This window comes from Micromys minutus (genome assembly GCF_963924665.1).
Source record: "Micromys minutus genome assembly, chromosome: 9".
NCBI lineage: Eukaryota > Metazoa > Chordata > Mammalia > Rodentia > Muridae > Micromys > Micromys minutus.
Genome location: NC_137978.1, coordinates 34,617,634 through 34,636,022, shown reverse-complemented (window position 1 = coordinate 34,636,022; position 18,389 = coordinate 34,617,634). Strand labels below are relative to the sequence as shown.

The 18,389-nt window shown below is 48.1% G+C and overlaps 1 protein-coding gene across 4 annotated transcripts in view; it reads left to right on the top strand.

Moving 5' to 3' along the window:
• The window catches only part of ST3GAL3 (ST3 beta-galactoside alpha-2,3-sialyltransferase 3), a 187,826-nt gene that overhangs the window by 140,877 nt on the left and 28,560 nt on the right, over positions 1-18,389 (top strand). For all 4 annotated transcript variants that reach the window (XM_080920915.1, XM_080920916.1, XM_080920914.1 and 1 more), the window contains one exon: positions 18,294-18,388. In XM_080920915.1, coding sequence (XP_080777041.1) covers positions 18,294-18,388 — 95 coding nt within the window. The remainder of the gene's footprint in view (positions 1-18,293; position 18,389) is intronic.

Below are 18,389 nucleotides of genomic sequence, written 5' to 3'. Positions count from 1 at the left end.
CTCCCAAGTGTCGCTGAAAGAATGGGTGAGCCACCCATGAGAAGCTGGAGAGTGATATCCAAGAGGACTCTGGTTATCAGAGGTAACCTAGCCCAGGACAGAGCCAGGAGTAAATGGCTGGAACAGGCAGGGAAAAGCAGGTTCCCAGAGTAGAAAAAGCCAGGGCACATCTGCCTTCAAGTTCCCAGTTTCTATATTCAGAAGGAAATTTCTCTCCTGTTTCCCACCTTTTGAGGAAAGAGGAGGACACCACCAGTCTTGAGACTGATAACAATTACTTTTAGAACCTACCCTCACTTTAATATTGACAGAACCTACAGTCAGGAGGAGACACACCTGCTAAGAAAGGGGTGATGGACTTGAAACATGTGAATCATTGTTGGTTTGTGGTCACAGAGGCACAAGGCTTTCAGAGAGGTCAAAAGCAGAATGAGAAGGAGGGAGGGGGAGGGGGGAAAGGAGGAGGAAGGGAGGGAGGGGAAGAAGGAGAGGAAGAACAAATATGAATCAGAACTAGGGTCTTAGCTGTAACATGGGAGACACTGCATCTCACATGCCATCATGAGACCCTGTGGGCCTCAAGTACCAAAAGTTCACACATGAACCAGTATGATGGCTTCCAAAGAGGAAGCAAGATAGGCTGGGACTTGTTTATCTCCAGGACATTTGTCCCTATCAGGGTTGGCAGTGTGTGTCTTGGGGAGCTGTTATGTGGCTAGAATAACCCAGAGTAAATCTCTAGTCCTGGATAGACAGTCATAGGGTGCCGATTGCAGCAGAGAATGGGCAGCTAAAGATGGTGAGTGTGGACATGGGAATCAAATGCTATAGCCTTGTAGTTCATGGCTGTGACAGGCCCTCGTCCCATGCACAGGGTCTCCAGTATGCTAAGTGCTGTTCTAGAAATTGGATGTAGTATTGAGGCAAAGTTATATAGCTCAGTGGAAAAGCACATGGTTACCTTATACAGGGCCCTGAGTCCTATTCCTTACAGGGATGGGGGAGGGAAATGATCTCATGAGTTCAGAAATAGCCTTTCCACAAGCTGGGTGTGCTAGCACACGTCTTTAATTCCAGCACTTAGGAGGCAGAGGCAGGTGGATCTCTGTAAGTTCTAGGCCAGCCTGGTCTACAGAGTGAGGTCCAGGACAGCCAGAACTACACAGTCAGACCCTGTCTCGCAAATAAAACAAACAGAAATATGCCATTTTGGGTATGCAGAGCTAGCCATATGTAGAGGTTGAGGAGGGGCTAAGGTAGTAGGTGTCATGCAGAGTCTAATTGTAGAGCAGTAAGGCATGATCCAGTTGTCACTAGGTTCTTCCATTCCATTTGGTCACTGATCTGGAGTGACAAAAGAAACAATTCTGTCACAGTAGCCTCCGTCCAAAGTTATCCATGTGCTAGAATCCCTGAACCCAAAAAGGTAGCCAGAGTGCTTTCCTACGAGCACAGTCCCCAAAGGAACCTGCATGGGGAATCCTAGGAGCAGCCTGTGCTAATACATTTCCACCTTGGGGCAGTGACTCAGAGTGTGATATAACCTAGCACCATGGGTATGGAGTGTGGTGTAATCTAGTCTCCTGAGACAGGACCTCCTGCCTTCTTTGGTTAGCACAAGAGACATTGCCTTCCTTCTTCCCTGAAGATCACCCTCAGGACTCTAGTGGCAGTGGGTACCACATGCTCACCCTTTTCTTGCGATTTGAATGCTTACCACTGAAAGATTGAGAGATGAGGGCTGGGTGTAGGGTATGGGAGTAGCTCATCTCTTCTTTAGGGAGCTTAGTGGCCTGTGGGCCATCTGGGTAAGATGCTCCAGAGTGTGTCCTTAGCATAGGAAACTGGGTGTCTGAAATCTTTGATCACTCACGCTCTCTAGTCCTTCCCCCACCTCCTTCCTTAGACCATAGGTGATAAGGGGTTGCAGACTAGATAGTGATTGGCAAGAATTGACCATATCCCTGTCTCTAGGGCTCCATCTTGGTCCTCTGTCCTGAAGGCAGAAGGTCCTCTGACAGGACAGCCTCTGCTCATTCACTGCCCCGAACAGAAGAAAACAAACAATGGTGGTCCCTTTATCTAGAACATGTCTATAGGGCCCAGAGAGTAATATATACCTGTACTGAGTTCCTGGGGCTGTTCTAGAAGGTTCCTCTTTCATGGCTCTGGAGGCCAGAACTGAGAGCAGGACATCTGAGCTGATATTAGTGTCACCTGAGCCACACCCCTATTCTTGTCATGCCCTGGACCACCGTTACTTGTCGCTCAGCTCTCTGACCCTTGGTGAGTTGGCCTTCCTTGTCCCATGGTCACTCCGCTTGGCTCCTGTAAGTAGTGTTGTCTCTCCTATGTGGAGCCTCCCTGTCATTGTCACCTAAAGCCATTTGTGTGTATAAAACAGGCCCACCCAGCTGTCAGGCCTGGAATGGCCCATTTCGCAGTCCTATCATGTGAGGTTTGTGCTCTGCCAGGAAAAATGCAGGTGGTAAATGGCAAATGATTACGTCACCTCACAAACTAAAACAAGGTAAATACTAGAGGGAGAAAGAAAAGGAGTATGACAGGAACAGGCAGGTTCAGTGGTGAGCAGGCTGGTCAGGGTTGACTTTGGTAAGATCTGAATAAAGATTGGAAGAAGGGAAGAGGTAACGCCAATGTATATCTGCAGGAAGAACATTCCAGGCCAGAGAAACAGTTCAGTGTCCTAAGGCAGCGAAGAGTATAGCCATAGTACCAGGAACTAGTAAGAGACTATATCCAAGAGGAAACTGAGGCCTACAGGCCGTTATAAGGTCTCTGAACGATGTAAAGGCATTGCATGTAGACAGCTTGTTTTTGGAGGGAAGGGCGTGATCTCTTTTGTCAAAGGCATAGGGAAGGATGTGCAGCAGATAGAGGCACTTCTGTGGATTTGGGCAAAGGTGGAAATCAGACCTCTCTGATCAGATCTTATCTGCTGTGTCAGGTATAGTCCCTGGTGCTAGGAGCCATAGCATGCACAGTTCCAATAGAGCTTAGGTCTCCATATGATAACAAGCAAGAACTCGTGGGAGAGGCGAGGCAGTGAGGCCTTGGAGGACACTGCAAGATGTACCGGAGAACGAACAGGAAGCCCACTGAGGTGGCAGAGTCCAACAAGACATCTGAAAAGAGGTGTGCCAGGGCACACAAGAGCCAGCCTTGAGAAAGATCCAGACACTGGGAAAGTTTGCTCCACCTGAGGGTGGCCAGAGGCCATCAGTAACTGGGATCAGGAAGGAAGGAAGGAAGGTGACCAGAGGTGAGAGCGTGGGTGAAGCTTCTACCCCATGGCCTGTGGTTGGGCTTCCTCAGAGGCATTGAGAGGCTCCTGTCAGAGGCAAGAATGGCGTGTGGGTGCTTTAGGAGGGTGGCCACAGCCTGTCAGAGCAGGGCAAGGGTGAAAGCCGGCCACCTACCACTGCAGTAGTCAAGCGACACTGGGTGGTAGCAGAGGAGGGAAGCAAGGGGTTGAGGGCAGAACATGTTCAGAGATAATGCTAACAGGACTTGCTGCTAAGTGGGATGAGACGCAGCCAAGAAAAAGAGATGAGCCAAGAGCGACTCAGAAATGCTACCCAGCTGGCAAGAGAGGGTTTTTGTGTGAAATAGGCGTGCCTCCTGTAGACTTTGAGGGTCTGGGCAAGTGGCACTGAAAAATGAAAATGAATGACTCCTGCCTCGGGGCCTGACCAACAGCATCAGTATAGCCTTCTTCCTCACTGTGACTGCCAGCGCCCCAGGCCTGTGGTCCTTCATGGCCAGTCAGTCACTTAAATTCCTCGCTCTCTTGGCCTCACAGCAATCCCCACACTGAGCTACACCCATCCAGCCACTTGTCCTGTATGTGCTTCAGGCAGCTTAGCCTCGGCCACAAATGCCAGCCTCAGTACCACCATGGCTACCTGGTCCCAGCCTCTTAGGACTGTTCAGCCCTGCTCAGAGGTTGTTGTCCCTGGTTGGCTTGTCCTGGGACTGTTGATCTTTAGCATTCACAGGTCACTGCTATCCACGCTCCCCCTCCCTCCTGCTAAGGTCACCTGTCAAGTCTTCACACCATCTCCTCCCTCGGGGTCTTCATTCCACGGTCATCCTCTCCCTCCAACACCCCCCTCTCGTCAGACTTGTCTTCTTTGTCCTGGAACACAGATGCACCATGCTTCCCACCTGACCTCCGTGGCTTCCCCTTCTTCTGTCTCCCCGGCACTTTAAAAGTGACCGCAGCCATCTTTAGCACGGTCTCCCTCTTAGTCTCCTCAGCTCCTGCAGTTCTGTCCTCTGTCCAGCCCCAGCAGCACGTTTCCCGAGGGGGACACTGACTCTCCTGTAGTCCCACAAGCAGCACAATGAATAAGAATGTGGCTATAAATAGTGCTGACCCATGAACTCACCTCACTGATTAAATAAGATAATATATGCAGAGCCATCACCACAGGACCAGGGACACAGGAAGAGCTGGGGAGCTATTTCCTATTAGCTGTGTGCTTTTTGAGTTCTGAAACTCCCTCTCTACCCAGCCATCTTGCCCACCATCCACAAAGGCAGGGACCATCCACAAAGGCTGTCATATTCCTGGTGACTAGCACAATGCCTGGGATAATACCTGAAGTATATTGGAGAGACAAGTAGTGGACTCTAAGAACCAGTGGGACCGTGTCACAGCCTCTAGGTTCTGTTTCTTGTGTAAATGGTCTGGCCACCAGTTGGGTTCTCCCTGAGTAGGAACAAGTCCTCAGAACCTTCCCTCCTCACCTCCCTCCTCCACACTAGGTACAGGCTTGTCAGCAGAGTCACTGGGAGCCTGTCAGCAGGAGCTCAGACGCTGCCCCTGCAGGGCCCCTGGCACAGCCTCTCCTTCCCTCCTTCATCAGGGGCCTCCTTGCCTGTCATACGTGTCAGGCTTCGGCTCCAGCCTGTCTGGACACACATGTGGCCACAGTCCTGCAAGCAAAGGGCAGTCACTGGTACCATTTCAGACCTGGGAGTGGGTGGTATTTCTGAGCAATGGAGGCATCACTGAAACCCAGACCTCTGAAACAGGGGGACCAAAAGGTTTGTGAGGGGCTATAGCTCAGTCTGTAAAGGGCTTGCCTCATGAGGCCTGAGTTTAATCCCCAGAATCTATATTAAAAAGCCAAGTGTGAACCAGGTATGGTGGTGGTGCACATCCTAGTTCCAGCACTTCAGAAGCATGGGCAGGCAGGTCTCTGAGTTCAAGGCCAGCCTGGTCTACATAGTGAATTCCAGGACAGCCAGGGCTACACAGAGAAACCCTGCCTCAAAAACAAACAAACAGACAAAGCCACGTGTGGTGGTACACATTTATGACTCCAGTGCCGAGAGGCTGAGGCAGGGGGGATCTCTGGAGTTCACTGGCTGAGCAGTCTAACCTACTTGGCAAGTTCCAGTCCAATAAGATATCCTCTCTGAAAAAAAAAACAAAGTGGACCATATAAGAGCATAGTATCCACAAAGAATAGTGGCAGACCAGAAGGGGTCAGACCTAAGGAAGATGTCAGAGTGGTAGACATGCTGGTGGCAGACCTTGGAGAATGAGCAGAAGGGAAGATGGGGTATAGGTCAAAAGGAGCTAGATTGTGAACATGACTCATCTAAGCAAAAGGGAAATGAATGTGTCCATCTAGATGACTGGCCCAGTTGTTGGACCCACTTAAACCTGCAGCTTGTTTCTGCTTCCTTCTGGGCATCCTCAGATGATAGTTTGTCCACAGAGCCGCAAGACAACTCCAGCACTTCTAAGGCTGGATTGGCCAGCTTTATTTCCAAAAGGGCCACACAGCAGTTCTGTTTGGCTTTGGTGAATTTAGGCTGTATTGGGGCCACATAGTCTCTACCACAACTGTTTGGTTCCACTGTTGGAGCATGAAAGCAGCCACAGCATATTGTAGAAATGAATGGGTGTGGTCATGTTCCAATAAAACCTTACTTATGGGAACAGACAGCTAGATTAGACAAAATAGTTTGTCTAACCCCCTTCTAGGCTTTTCGATCATTATAGTGTAAAATAAACCTCCTACCTACCACAGTGTCCAATGCCTAATTTTTTAAATAAATTCTTAGCTAATTTTATTTTATGTGTTTGAGTGTTTCAACTTCATGTACATCATGTGCCTAGTGTGTGTGCCCGTGTGTGGGCCTTGTACCCTTAGAGGTCCGAAGAGGCATCCGATCCCTTGGAACTGGAGCTATAGATGTTTGTAAGTTGCTATGTGGGTAACAAGAACCAAACCAAGGTTCTCTGCAAGAGCAACAAGAGCTCTTCACTGCTGAGCCATCTCCAGCCTCCTATTATTTTGTTTTATGAGTGTGCCCACATGCATGTACGCACACATGTATGTATGTGTATGTGTATCTAGGGCCCTCTGGGATGAAAAGGAGAATGTCATTACAACAAAGAGGAGCTGAAATGCAAGCATCCCTGCAAAGCATGGATAAGAGAGAACTTGAACTGGGCACCCGGAGTTTCCAGTCACTGCAGCTTAAACCGTTCTGACACAGGCTTGGGAACAGGCCCGCCCTGCAGTGCTGACGAACATCCTGTGTGCCATCTTTCCCCTGTGTGCAGTGTTTGCACCTCCTCAACTGTACTGTGCCCAGTCAAAAAGCACTTGCTCGCTCCTTCTTCCATCCCCCTTTGTCTCTGTCCCTCTCTCCCTTCCTCCCTCCCCCTCTCTTTCCCCTCCTCCCTCCCTCCCTCTCTCCCTCCTTCTCTCTCTCCCTCTTTCCCTCCCTTCCTCTCTTCCTTCCTTTTACACTACTTTACCTACCTGGGTGGGACTAAAGGGCAGAGAGTCCCTGGGAGCAGGGCTCAGGCTAAATCTTTTCCTTGAGTAGACACTGCCTCATTCTGTCCAGCCTCCTTGAAGGAATGGTTGCTGTGGTTTCCATCCCTTGTGGGAAATTTCTATAGCACCCTGTTGTTCAGATGCCCCACCCCCAACCCCCAATTCTCAGCCAGGATCGTGACTGCTTGTCACTCAGAGCCCAGCCCAGTTTAGTCATCACCTCCTTTCAGGAAATCTTTCCTGCGTGCCCAGTTTGGTCCATAACCTTTGTGTCCAACGTGCTTGCCAAATAGGCTCTGGGGACGCATTTCCCCAAGACTGTTTCCTTGTTTCTACCATTAGCTTCTGAAGGAAGGACCAGGACTAATTTACGGTGTGCTCTCAGCTAGCTCTGGGTCCACAACCTGGGATCAAGGGGCAGAGATGCATCCTGCAGCTCCAGCTAGTCCTGAACAGGCTGGGAGAAAGGAGCTTTGCGTGGAATTGTCTTTAACTCTGAGCTTTGTACAGGTACATGCCCACCAATCCAAAAGACTTAGAATCTATTCCCCTTAAACCCTTGCTTTCCCATGGGAGAGGGCAGCAAGCCGGAAGGCCAACCTGGCATCTAGGAAGCCTTTATCATCCACGATTAGATATATCTCAGGGTCTTACTGTGCAAGGTCCTTTACGGTGAGATTGCAGCAATTTATACTAAGCAAGACCAGGTAGGTCTTAGAAAACTCTGTTTTGTGTACCCGTTTTCCTCATTGCAGGTTCTGGAGAGGTGGTTCTGTGGGGTCTGGGTTCCCCCACTAAACGAGTCTTATTCTCAGGCTAGGGTTGGGGTGACGCCTACAGCTGAGTGTATCAGACAGATGTGCTGTGACCTATGGCCCAAGCCCTCAATGCAAGGCTCCGCCTTCTCGTGCCATCTGTGCTTTTGCTTATTTATAGATATGGCTCAGAGGCAGGGCATCCAACAGGCACGCACAGAGCTGAAGCTGATCAGTGTGCGAATCTAACAAGCTCACATACAAAGGCACCTTCTCCGTGTGGATAGAAGGGGCTGGGAGTGGCAGGAAGGAAGATCGGCACTCAGCTTGCCAATGCCCACACGTAACTCATCACTCATGGTAATGCGACTCAGTCAACTTTCCTGTTGGCCTCTAGTCATAAGTTTGACGTTCTGGGCCTTAGTTAGTATTTCAGAGTGGGCTGCTGAGGTGGCTCAGCAGGTAAAGGTGCTTCCCACCAATCTAGACTCCCTGGGTTCTAGTCCCAGGAAGTATTAGAGTAGAAAGAAGTAACTGACTCTTTTAAGTTATTCTCTGCTTTCCAGGAGTGGGCCGTGATATAGGTGTTCCCCCCACCTCTCTTTCTCTCCCTCCCTTCTTCTCCCACCCCACCAGGTCCAGGATGTTTATTCTCACTACTGCACACACTCCACTGACCTGGAGGTCCCATGTTATTGTTCCCGGCTGTCAGGCTGACTTTTATAACTCATCCCAGTGTATAAGCCCGACAATAGGGCATCCTCCTGGCTCCCACCTTGCTATCAGAGACATTCAGATCAGATTTACCTTCAGTTAGTGCCCTTCTAGACTCTTGGATCTAAGGAAAATGAGCAGGCAGGTCGCTACACAACTTCCGCCTCCTCCTTCCGCTGAACCTTCTCACGCACTCACACACCCTGCTGGAACCCGATCCCGAGGCTGCCTCCAAGTGCTGGGGCTCTGGCAGGGCTGGCGGGCTGGGGCCTGTCTGTTAGAGCTTGCCCTACCCTGCCCTGCCCCCCCCCCCACACACACATACACTCTAGGCCAGGGCAAACAGGTCAGGCACCCCACAGTCCTGATACTCTGACCAGCCACTCCTCAGTCAAAGGCCGGCAGTACATCCTTCAGGCCCCCTACTGGCATGCTTGTATGAAGAGAAGCCCCTGGGTACTGTTCTGGGTGTTGTATGAGATTCTACCACAGCCCACCTCCAGAGCTGACAGCACACATACACACCATTATCATCATCACCCGCCCCCACACTTCCCGTTGTTTGTGTCCCCTGGCTCAGCTTCTAAGGCCTCTTGGGCTCTGAGCCATCTCACAGGTGCCCAGCAAGGTTCCAGCAAGAAGAGGACAAGTCGACCCAGGGGAGCCCAGGAAAGGTTTAAAAGGAACAGAAACGTGTTTTCCTAGTAGATGGAGAGGCCAGGTTTGGGGACTTGAGGAAGGCCATCCACTGAAAGCAGATTTTACACATGAGGACCAGAGTGTTCAGGAAGCCTCGGGTGGGAGTGACCAGGAGAGCAGTGCTCTAGGGGCTGGAGACCAGACACTAAGGTTGAGGATGAATGGGGACAACATTTTCTCTGCTCTGTCTAAAAGTTCTAGGGATAAGATGTCTGTAGCTAAAGGGGAAATATGGCCAGGAAAGTTTGCTAAGGGGCCATTGAGACGGCACAGTGGGCGAAGGTGGTGGCTGCCAAGCCCAGTGACCCGAGTTCGATCTCCAGGTTGCATGTGGTAGGAGAAAACGGACTCCCACAAGTTGTTACCTGACTGACACATATGCACATACCTGTGCACAAAGTATATATAAAAAGAGAAAATATGTTAAAGAAATGCTTTAAGTGCATGGGCTTTGTCGGCATGTGTACCTGTGTACCACTTACCTGACTGGTGCCCACTGAGACTAGAAGGGGGTGCGGAGTCCCCTGAGACTGCAGTTACAGATGGTTACGGGCTGCCATGTGGATACTACGAACCGAACCTGGGTTTTCTGTAAGCGTGGCCAGTGCCCTGAAAACATTTTTAAAGAAATAATTTTTAAAAGAAAGAAAAGTTGCTATTTGCCATCATGGGAAGGACCTGTGGAGCAGGAACAGATTCTACAGTGTGATGGTGGCATTTTGGGCAGTAGAGGGGGTGGATAAGAAAGTTGAAGGGATTGGCAGAGGCGGGAAATCTCGAAGCCAGTGAAGTTCCATTTGATGGTCCTGGTTTTCTACTGAGGTAAGCCAGATTCTGCCTAAGAAGCTGGGATGATCAGAGAGTTTGCAGAGCACATTTGGAAAAACTGTTGAGCAAAACTGAGAATCAAGTCTGTGAATTCACAGAGCATCTGTCTAATGTGTATATATGTATGTGTACTCATCTGTGTGTCGATGTCTGGGTGTGTGCTTATATATGTGTGTGTGTGTGTGCATGTTCATCTATATGTGGATATGTTAGAGTATATGTACTCATCTGAGTTCATGTGTGTATTCATGCATGTGTTTTTATGTCTGTGCATCAATGTGCATGTATATATGTGTGTTTATTTGGGTATAGATATGTGTGTGTATGTATGTGTGTGTGTTCATCTGGGTATAAATGTATGTGTTCATGTGTGTGTGTGTCCATCTGGGTGTTCTGGACAAAGGGGGGAGATTATGGCTGAAATTCCTTGATGGTCTCATAACATGATAAAAGGCAGAAAGGTATGAGATTAGATTAATCTGTGGTTAGGTTTTGCCCTGTGAGTGGCACAAAAAGACAAAGGAAAAGGAGAGGAGCAGTGGTCCTGATAAGAGAGGCACTGACAGATGGATGTGGGCTCTCTTCAGGAAGATGATAGGCTAGAAAGGCACAGAAGCCAAGAGGTCCCAGTCTATGGCTGAGAAATCGAGGCTAGTGTGGAGTAGACACAAGGGTGGCTAGAACTGAGTACGTTCTCTCAAAGCTTTCAGGACGTTGGTATTTGTGAAACTGATGAGCAAAGACTGGGTTTGGATGCAAAGGTGATGCATGTGGCAGGTTTGTAGATAATTTTCTGAAGCCAAGGTACAAGATTTGGGCGGTGGCGTTGGTGGTATGAAGTCACAGGGTTAGCCCTGATCCCTCTAACTTCCAGTCCACCTTCTCCTCTGGGAGTTCTAAGGGAAGGACATCACGACAGTGTAGAGTGTCCCACATCCTTGCTCCCACCCTGAAACACTAACCCTGGAACTAGGATGGCCTACCCAAAGCTAAGGAAAGAAGGCTGGAGGCAGAGCTCACATGCTGATGACGGTACGTGCAGACTGTCCTGGGATTTGTACAGCTAAAGGCTTTCCGTAGATGTGGAACCAGATAAAGAGGATCCGCTCTACACCAGCCAAGAGGGATCACGTTTAAATGTGGAAAAGAATACAAACTCCAGACAGACGTATGGCTGAGGCTCTCTGTAGCCCGAGAATAAGGAAGACTTAGTTCTGACACTCAAAATCCACAATAGGAAGGGTTGACAGACGTTTCTTTAAAAACAAAACAAAACAGCAACAACCAATCAAATAAAAGAAAAGAAAGCAAGGAACACCACAAACCAAGTAAACAAACTGGAGGAATGTCTCAGAAGGTTTCTAGATTTAATGCATTAAAAAGCTTCATGATTTAAAAAAAGAAAAAGGAAAAGACCAATGTCTTGTAGATGAAAACACCAAGAGGCTTAAACAAAGCTAACTGGGAAACCACAGTGACCTTTCCACGTATGAGCTGATCAGCCTCATTCACACCAACATGCAGCCCGCTGGGGCGGCCTGTACCCCAGCACTCTAGAGACTGAGTTAAAAAGGCCTGGTCCAGTGGGTGGAGGCACTTTGCCACACAAAGCTGGTGACCAGAGTTCAAGCCTCAGAGGCCATGTGAAGGTAGAAGGTAGAAGCCACTCCACAAACTGCCCCCAGGATTCCACACGCATGCTGTGGCATAGACACACGTGCACATCCCGCATGTGTGCACACACAGAGCAACAAAGGCATAACAAACAAACACTTTAATTGGAAGGGAGGGAACGAGGGAGTGGCACCAAGGGGTCAGGCATGGTGGCATGTACCTGTGATCCTAGCACTCATGAGTCAGGAGGATTGTTCTGAGTACACGGACAGGCTGGGCTACATACTACATCCCAAGACCCTGCCTCAAGAAGGAGGGCACCTGGAGAGATGGCTCAGTGGTTAAGAGCACTGGCTGCTCTTCCAGAGGACGCAGGTTTAATTCTCAGCAAACACATGGCAGCTCACAACTATCTGTAACTACAGTCCCAGGGGCCCAACACCATCTTTTGGCCTCTGTGGGCATCAAACATGCATATGGTACACAGAGATGCATGCATGCAGACACCCAGTCACATAGAGTAAGAAAATTATACAAACCTCAAAATAAAAAATAAGTAAAATGATTTTGAAACACCATCTCTTTGCTGTCAGACTGGCAAACCTGAAGTTTAGCAATGTCCTCTTCCACTACCTCGGTTGGAGGAATGGAACTTTGCATAGTGCTAGCAGGTGTCCCAAAATGCCACAGTCCCATGGAGAAGAGTTTGGCAATATGGAGCAACAGTACACAGGCACACATTTTCCTTTTGATTCAGTACATACACACACTCCTGGAATTGCTTTACTGGCAAACAGAAAAGATAGATGGGGCCAGGTATGCTGGCAAACACCGGCAATCTCTACACCAACAAGCCTGAAGCAGGAGGGTTACAGGTTCAAAGGTAGCCCAGGTGATGTCTCCAAGAGACAAGAAAAAAACCATGTGAAGCTTTTGATAGCCACTGTTGTTGGAATCTGTTTTATAAAAGACTAAAAACAGGAGCTGGCGAGAGAGATGGCTTAAAGGTCAAGAGCACTGCCTGTTCTTCCAGAGGTTGTGAGTCCAATTCCCAGCACCCACATGGCAGCTCACAACTGTCTGTAACTCTTGTTCCGGGGGATCTGATATTCATTCTCACACAGACATATGGGCAGGCAAAGCACCCATGCACATAAAATAAAAATAAATAAATGTGCCAAATAAATAATAAATAAATGACTAGAAACAAAGGGACTGACTGCATTATACAGTCATAACTGTGGAGGCGTGTCATCCAGCCAGTGATACCAGGATTTATTGCTTTTTAATCAAGAGCCCAAATGTGTATTATGTTACCTTTGGGAATGGAATGGCTTGCCTCTGTAATTCAGCATCTAGAAAGCTGAGGCGGGAGCTTCCAAGTTTGAAGGAAGAAGGAGAGAAGGAGAAGGGGATGAGGAAAGAAGTAGGAAGAGAAGGGGGAGAGGAAGAAGAAAGAGGAGGAGGAGGAAGACAATGATGACCATGTAGAGATGGAAATGCTGATGGGGGATGGGCACCCGCGAAAGCTAGGCTTCTCTGAATGTGTTGTTTTGTGGATTTAATTTGAGAACCATATAAAGCTTTATGATATCAAAAGACAAAATTCAACTCAAGCTCCTATAAAGCGAAACAAGACAAAACCTAACTGACAAATTTAGCTCAGGTGAGTGATTTCAAATGGCAAAAGCAAAGCCATTTTCTGCACTTGCCTTGCTATATAGGGCACCTAAGGCAAAAAAGAAACACAAAGGAAGCTTAAATTGTTTTTAGTAAATATAGAGTGAGTAGGAAGGAAGAAATGCCTCAGTAGATAAAGGCGCTTGTGGGCAAGTTTGAAGACCTGAGTTCAGTCCCCAGGTCCCATTTGGTGGAAGGAGGCAGTCAATGGAATGAGTTGTCCTCTGACATATACACAATGGCTAAGTGAATGTAATTAATCTTTTCAAATTTAGTGTCATGATACTAGTACTGTTCTGAAGATGGGGTGTGTGTGTGTGTGTGTGTGTTTCCTGTATATATACATTAGGATAAAACAACCAAATGTATTGATGTTGCTGGAAAGAAATAGATGTAACAGCAAAGAGGCATGAGCTAGAGAGATGGCTCCCTGGTGAAGAACACACATTGCTCTTACAGAGGACCTGAGTTCAACTCCCAGCTCCTATACCAAGTGTTTCACAGTCACTTATAACTCCAGGTCCAGAGGATCCAACACTTCTGGTCTCCATGCATATACTCATACAGAAACACACAAGCATGTGTATAATTAAAAATAAAAACAAATAGTCTTTAGGAAAGAAGAACCAGGCCAGATGTGGTAGCACACACCCTTAATCCCAGCACTGGGGAGGCAGAGCCAGGCAGGTCTCTGAGTTTGAGGCTAGCCTGGTCTACAGAGTGAGTTCCAGGACTCTCAGAGCCACATAATAAAACTCTGTGTCATATATATATATACTATACATATACACATATAATTTTAGGCATGGTGTTGTACTCTTATCACTCAGGAGGCAGAGGCATGTGGATCTTTGAGCATTTGTGTTTAGCCTGGTCTGCATAGTAAGTTCCAGTTTAGCCCGGGCTTCGTAGTAAAATTCTGTCCCAAAAAGAAAGTTAAATAAAATAAGAGAAGCATGGCATAAAGTCAAATGAGGTCAGTAAACATAACTTTTACATTATGTGAAGTATGTCTAAGTAAAATTATTGACGAGGAAGGCAGGCACATCTCTTGAAGCCTACGTCTGGATTGAGAATATCCGTACAAATGAATCTTATTGTTGTTGTTCAGAAAGCTCTTTCCTAGTTTGGTTCGTCTATAAGGCCCAGGGAAAGTGACCAACCTGTAGGTATGGAGATACCCTGGCACTGCAATCTCTCCAAATCATTTCTACCACCTTGGGCAAATGATGGGTCTAGGTGATGTCAGGAGGATGGGTAAGCCTGGAACCTCCTTTCTCACAAGAAAGCCAGGCCTCGATCAGAGATTTCTAGGTGCACTTCAGGACCTAGGGAAAGGAGTGCCCAATAACTCAGGATCCAAACTGAAAAAGTTTGTGGCCAAAGACAGCTTGTTCTGAACCTCAAAAAGTATTAATTACAGTGAGTTGGCATTTATCAACTATAATAAAATATATAAATCCTTAATGATTTAAAGAGCAAATAATCTCACTAATCAGATCTGAAAGTCACTAAGTGATGGTCTCATTGGCCCGATAAGCAGTAAATGGAGGTAAAATCAGGCATTTTCTGGTCTTTCCTGTATGCCTAGTTCCTGAGGATGGGCAAAGAGTCGGTGGATGCTGATAGGAGGAAGACACTGGAAACTTCACATCCCAGCATCTGGCAGGTCCCAGCACTACCCCTGGTGACTGTATCAAGGCACTGTGTGTAAGCTCTTACCACCACAGGGGAGCATCTGTGTGTCCCAGACATCTCTTCCTAGAGCACAGGACCTGAATCTGATCAAGGCTCCAGCTCTAGCCCCCAGTCTCCAGCCAAGCACACTCTGTGCTTGATAAGTTTTTAAAGGGGGTGGGGTGTCAAAGTTTTATAGGTAGGAGACTTGGAAGGTGGTTGAATCTGGGAGGAGTCAGGGAAGAAGTGAATAGTACAGAATTCTCAAAGAACTAATTAAAAAATAAGGGGGGTGGTGATGGGCCAGTGAGATTGCTCAGTGGATAAAGGCATGGACCACCGTGCCTAAAGACTTGAGTTCTGTCCCTGAAGGCATGGCGGAAGGAGAGAACCAAATCCTACAGGTTATTCTCTGATCTCCACACACGTACTGGTACACAACAAAGAATTGTATTTAAAAGTAGGGTGGAGAGATGGCTCATCGGTTAAGAAGTCCCTCTTCCAGAGGTCCTGAGTTCAATTTCCAGCAACCACATGGTAGCTCACAACCATCTGTAATGGGATCTGATGCCCTCTTCTGGTACATAAAATAAATAAATAAACCTTAAAAAAAAAAAAAAGATTAAGAAAAGAAACATTAGGGCTGAGGTTGTATCTTACTGGTAGGCCTGGTTTCTACCCACAGTACACAACAGGACGTTTAGGAGTACGTAAGTGCAAGGGGAGCCGGGGGGACTGTTTGTAAAGGGCTGCACCCACCCGCAGCAAGGAACACTAGAGGAGGCTGCCTCATTTGGAGGGATATAAAAAGAGGCTACAGAGTGAGCATTTAAAACATGAAGACCCAATAAAAGAATGGGGCCGAGTGGCGAGTGTTGGAAAGCATTGTAAAGCAGGAAAGGGGCAGGTTACACACTCAAAACGGACCATTTTTATGAGGCCTTATCTGGCTCATTTAATGCATTTTTCCAGTCTGTCCTGTGAACTTTTTTTGACTCTTACTAATTTGGCAACTCCTGCTTCTCTCGGTCACGTTTTCATTTGTCACTTGTTTTCCTTTTCACTTTTGTAAACTGAAATGAGTCACATTAAAACAGAGCCTACAAAACCATATTCACAGGGGAGCATCGGTTTTGACTTGTGCCAAAAGCAGTGACTGTCTGTGGTGTAGGGTTGTGGTGCATGAGCTCATACCTGTTCACTTTCTAAAGTTAACACACATTGCAGGTCACACACACAAAAAGCTGTTTTAAAACTGGGGAGTTTTAGAGGCTGAGAAGATGGTCAGGTGTCAACATGCTTATGCAAACCTGAGGCCCTGACTCTGTATCCCCAGCACATACCTAAAAAGCAGAAACAGCATGCCTGTCACCTCATAGCACCCAGAATTGGTAAGGAAGACAGGTGGACCCCTAGGGCTCGCTGGCTAGCCAATATAGCTGGGGGGGGGGTGGCATTCCTTCATTATTGGACCTACATCATCCATAGGCAAAATGAAAGGCAAAAGTAGACCACACAGGAAGAAAAATTGTTTTCTTAAAAACTAAACTAAGGGGTTGTTGCTGGGTGTGGTGCTACACACTCTTAATTCCAGTGCGAGGGAGACAGAGGATCGCTGTAGATCAAGACCAGTCAGGACTACACAGCAGGAACCTACACCCCCCTCCTAAAAAAGTGTTATTTTTATTTATATGTGTGTGTGCCACGTGTGGGGGTGCTTGTGAAGGCCAGAAGAGGGCATGGGATGCCCTGGAGCTGGAGTTACAGGTGGTTGTGAGCCACCTGGCATGGGTACTGGGAATTGAACTTGGGTCTTCTGGGAAAGCAGCAAGTTCTCTTAACTGTTGAGCCATCTTTCTCCATCCCCCACCATACGGTGTTCTTAATAGTAGGAGTTATTACAATAAACTTCTAGTAATCTAGGGACAAAAAAGGGAGAAAATACACGGGGATCGCTCTGCCAGATCTGAGCTTTTATTAGCACATGACAGCCGACAGCCCGTACAGACTTCGGAACAGATGAAACCCTGTCCAAGCTTGACTCTGGAACCTTACAGAACTGTACGGTTCTTCCCAAGATGGGGAGCAGAAGCGGCTCTCACGGCATGGGCATCCGGGGAGCTTGTTCCTGCTGCTGCTGCTTAAAGCCTCGAACATGCTATCGACTTATTTGGGTTTTGTATGTAAGAAATGGCACTTATACATGAAGGAAAGGGTGCCGACTCCACGGCTGGGACCTACGAGTCTGAAGGAGTGTGTAAAACACAGACTGTCATGGCTGTCTGTGTATGTGGCCATCTTCATAGCAAAAAGGGAGGGAGCAGGACCTTTCTTTCATCCCTCAAGTTCATGTCAAAGTCTCCAGTGCTATTAGGCCCCCTCTTGGGATGGTGGGCTAGTGGCCTTATCAGTGATGGAGGTTGAGAAATGGACCTTAAGGCTACAGTATGTAAGGGGGGCACTCTAGCATCTGGGTAAAGGTGGGGTACAGGGGGTACTTTCACGAAGCCTCCTGCTATGCAGTGAACGAACTGGAGTCGAGTCCGAGGCAAAGGTGCATAGTTCCTAAGGCCTAGGTACTGTTGATCAGCAGTGCCCTCAGTGGGATTCCCAGCAGTCGGTGTGTTGGCCACCTCCAAGGCTGCCAGCCTCTGAGAGATCCCAAACCGTAGCTCCACATGAAGTGTCTTTCAGGCATCTCCAAAGAGCTTGACGCCTCCTATGCCATTGTCCACTGTCCTTCATTCCCCACCTCCCACCCATCCATCCCCAAACCTCCAGCCAGCCCTGCCTGAGAAGAGGAACATTCTGCCATTCCTTCTCCCAACTCAGTCTCCTCCCTCCCCCTTCCACGTTTCCTACTCCTGTCTCCCCTCCCCTCTCTTTCTCCTTTCCTTTCCATCTTTCCTGTAGGTCCAAGTGACTCTTCTTAAACTCTGTGATCCACACCAACAAGTGTGCCCCAGTTCTGGTTGGTCTGACCTTCCCTCTCAACCCTGTACCCCAGTCACAGGACATTGCATTTTCTCTTTTCTAACAAAATTCTCTTCCTTTACTTTTCCCATTTTGCTGTGTCATCGTGATTTTGCCTTCCTCCTCCTCCTGGGTGGTCTGACTCCCAGAATCCTCTCCAGCATTCTGTCTCCCTGTACTGGCTGGATTTTTGGATACTTTAGTGTTCTGCTGGCTCGGTCTTATCCCCGTGTTCCCCGATTGGAGGAACATAGTGGGCAGCAGGGAGTGAAGATGGGCGCCTAGATAACCTTCCAGAGAGCTCCCAGCTCTCAGCCATTAATCCGTGCGAAGCAGACCTTGTCCCTCCACTCCCACTGCCAAATAAAGACTGACCAGGCCTGCCTCTCAGACTCAAGCTCCACTCAATAAAATCAGCAGCTACCCAGTTAACAAGGCCAGTGGGGGCTGGGGAGAGGTCGGACTGGAATGTGGCTTCACAGATCCATGGCCAACCGGCTCTGTAGCCTATTGTGTTGTGTTTCAGGTTCTCCAAGCCAGCACCCATGTTCCTGGATGACTCCTTTCGCAAATGGGCTAGGATCCGGGAGTTTGTGCCACCTTTTGGGATCAAAGGTCAAGG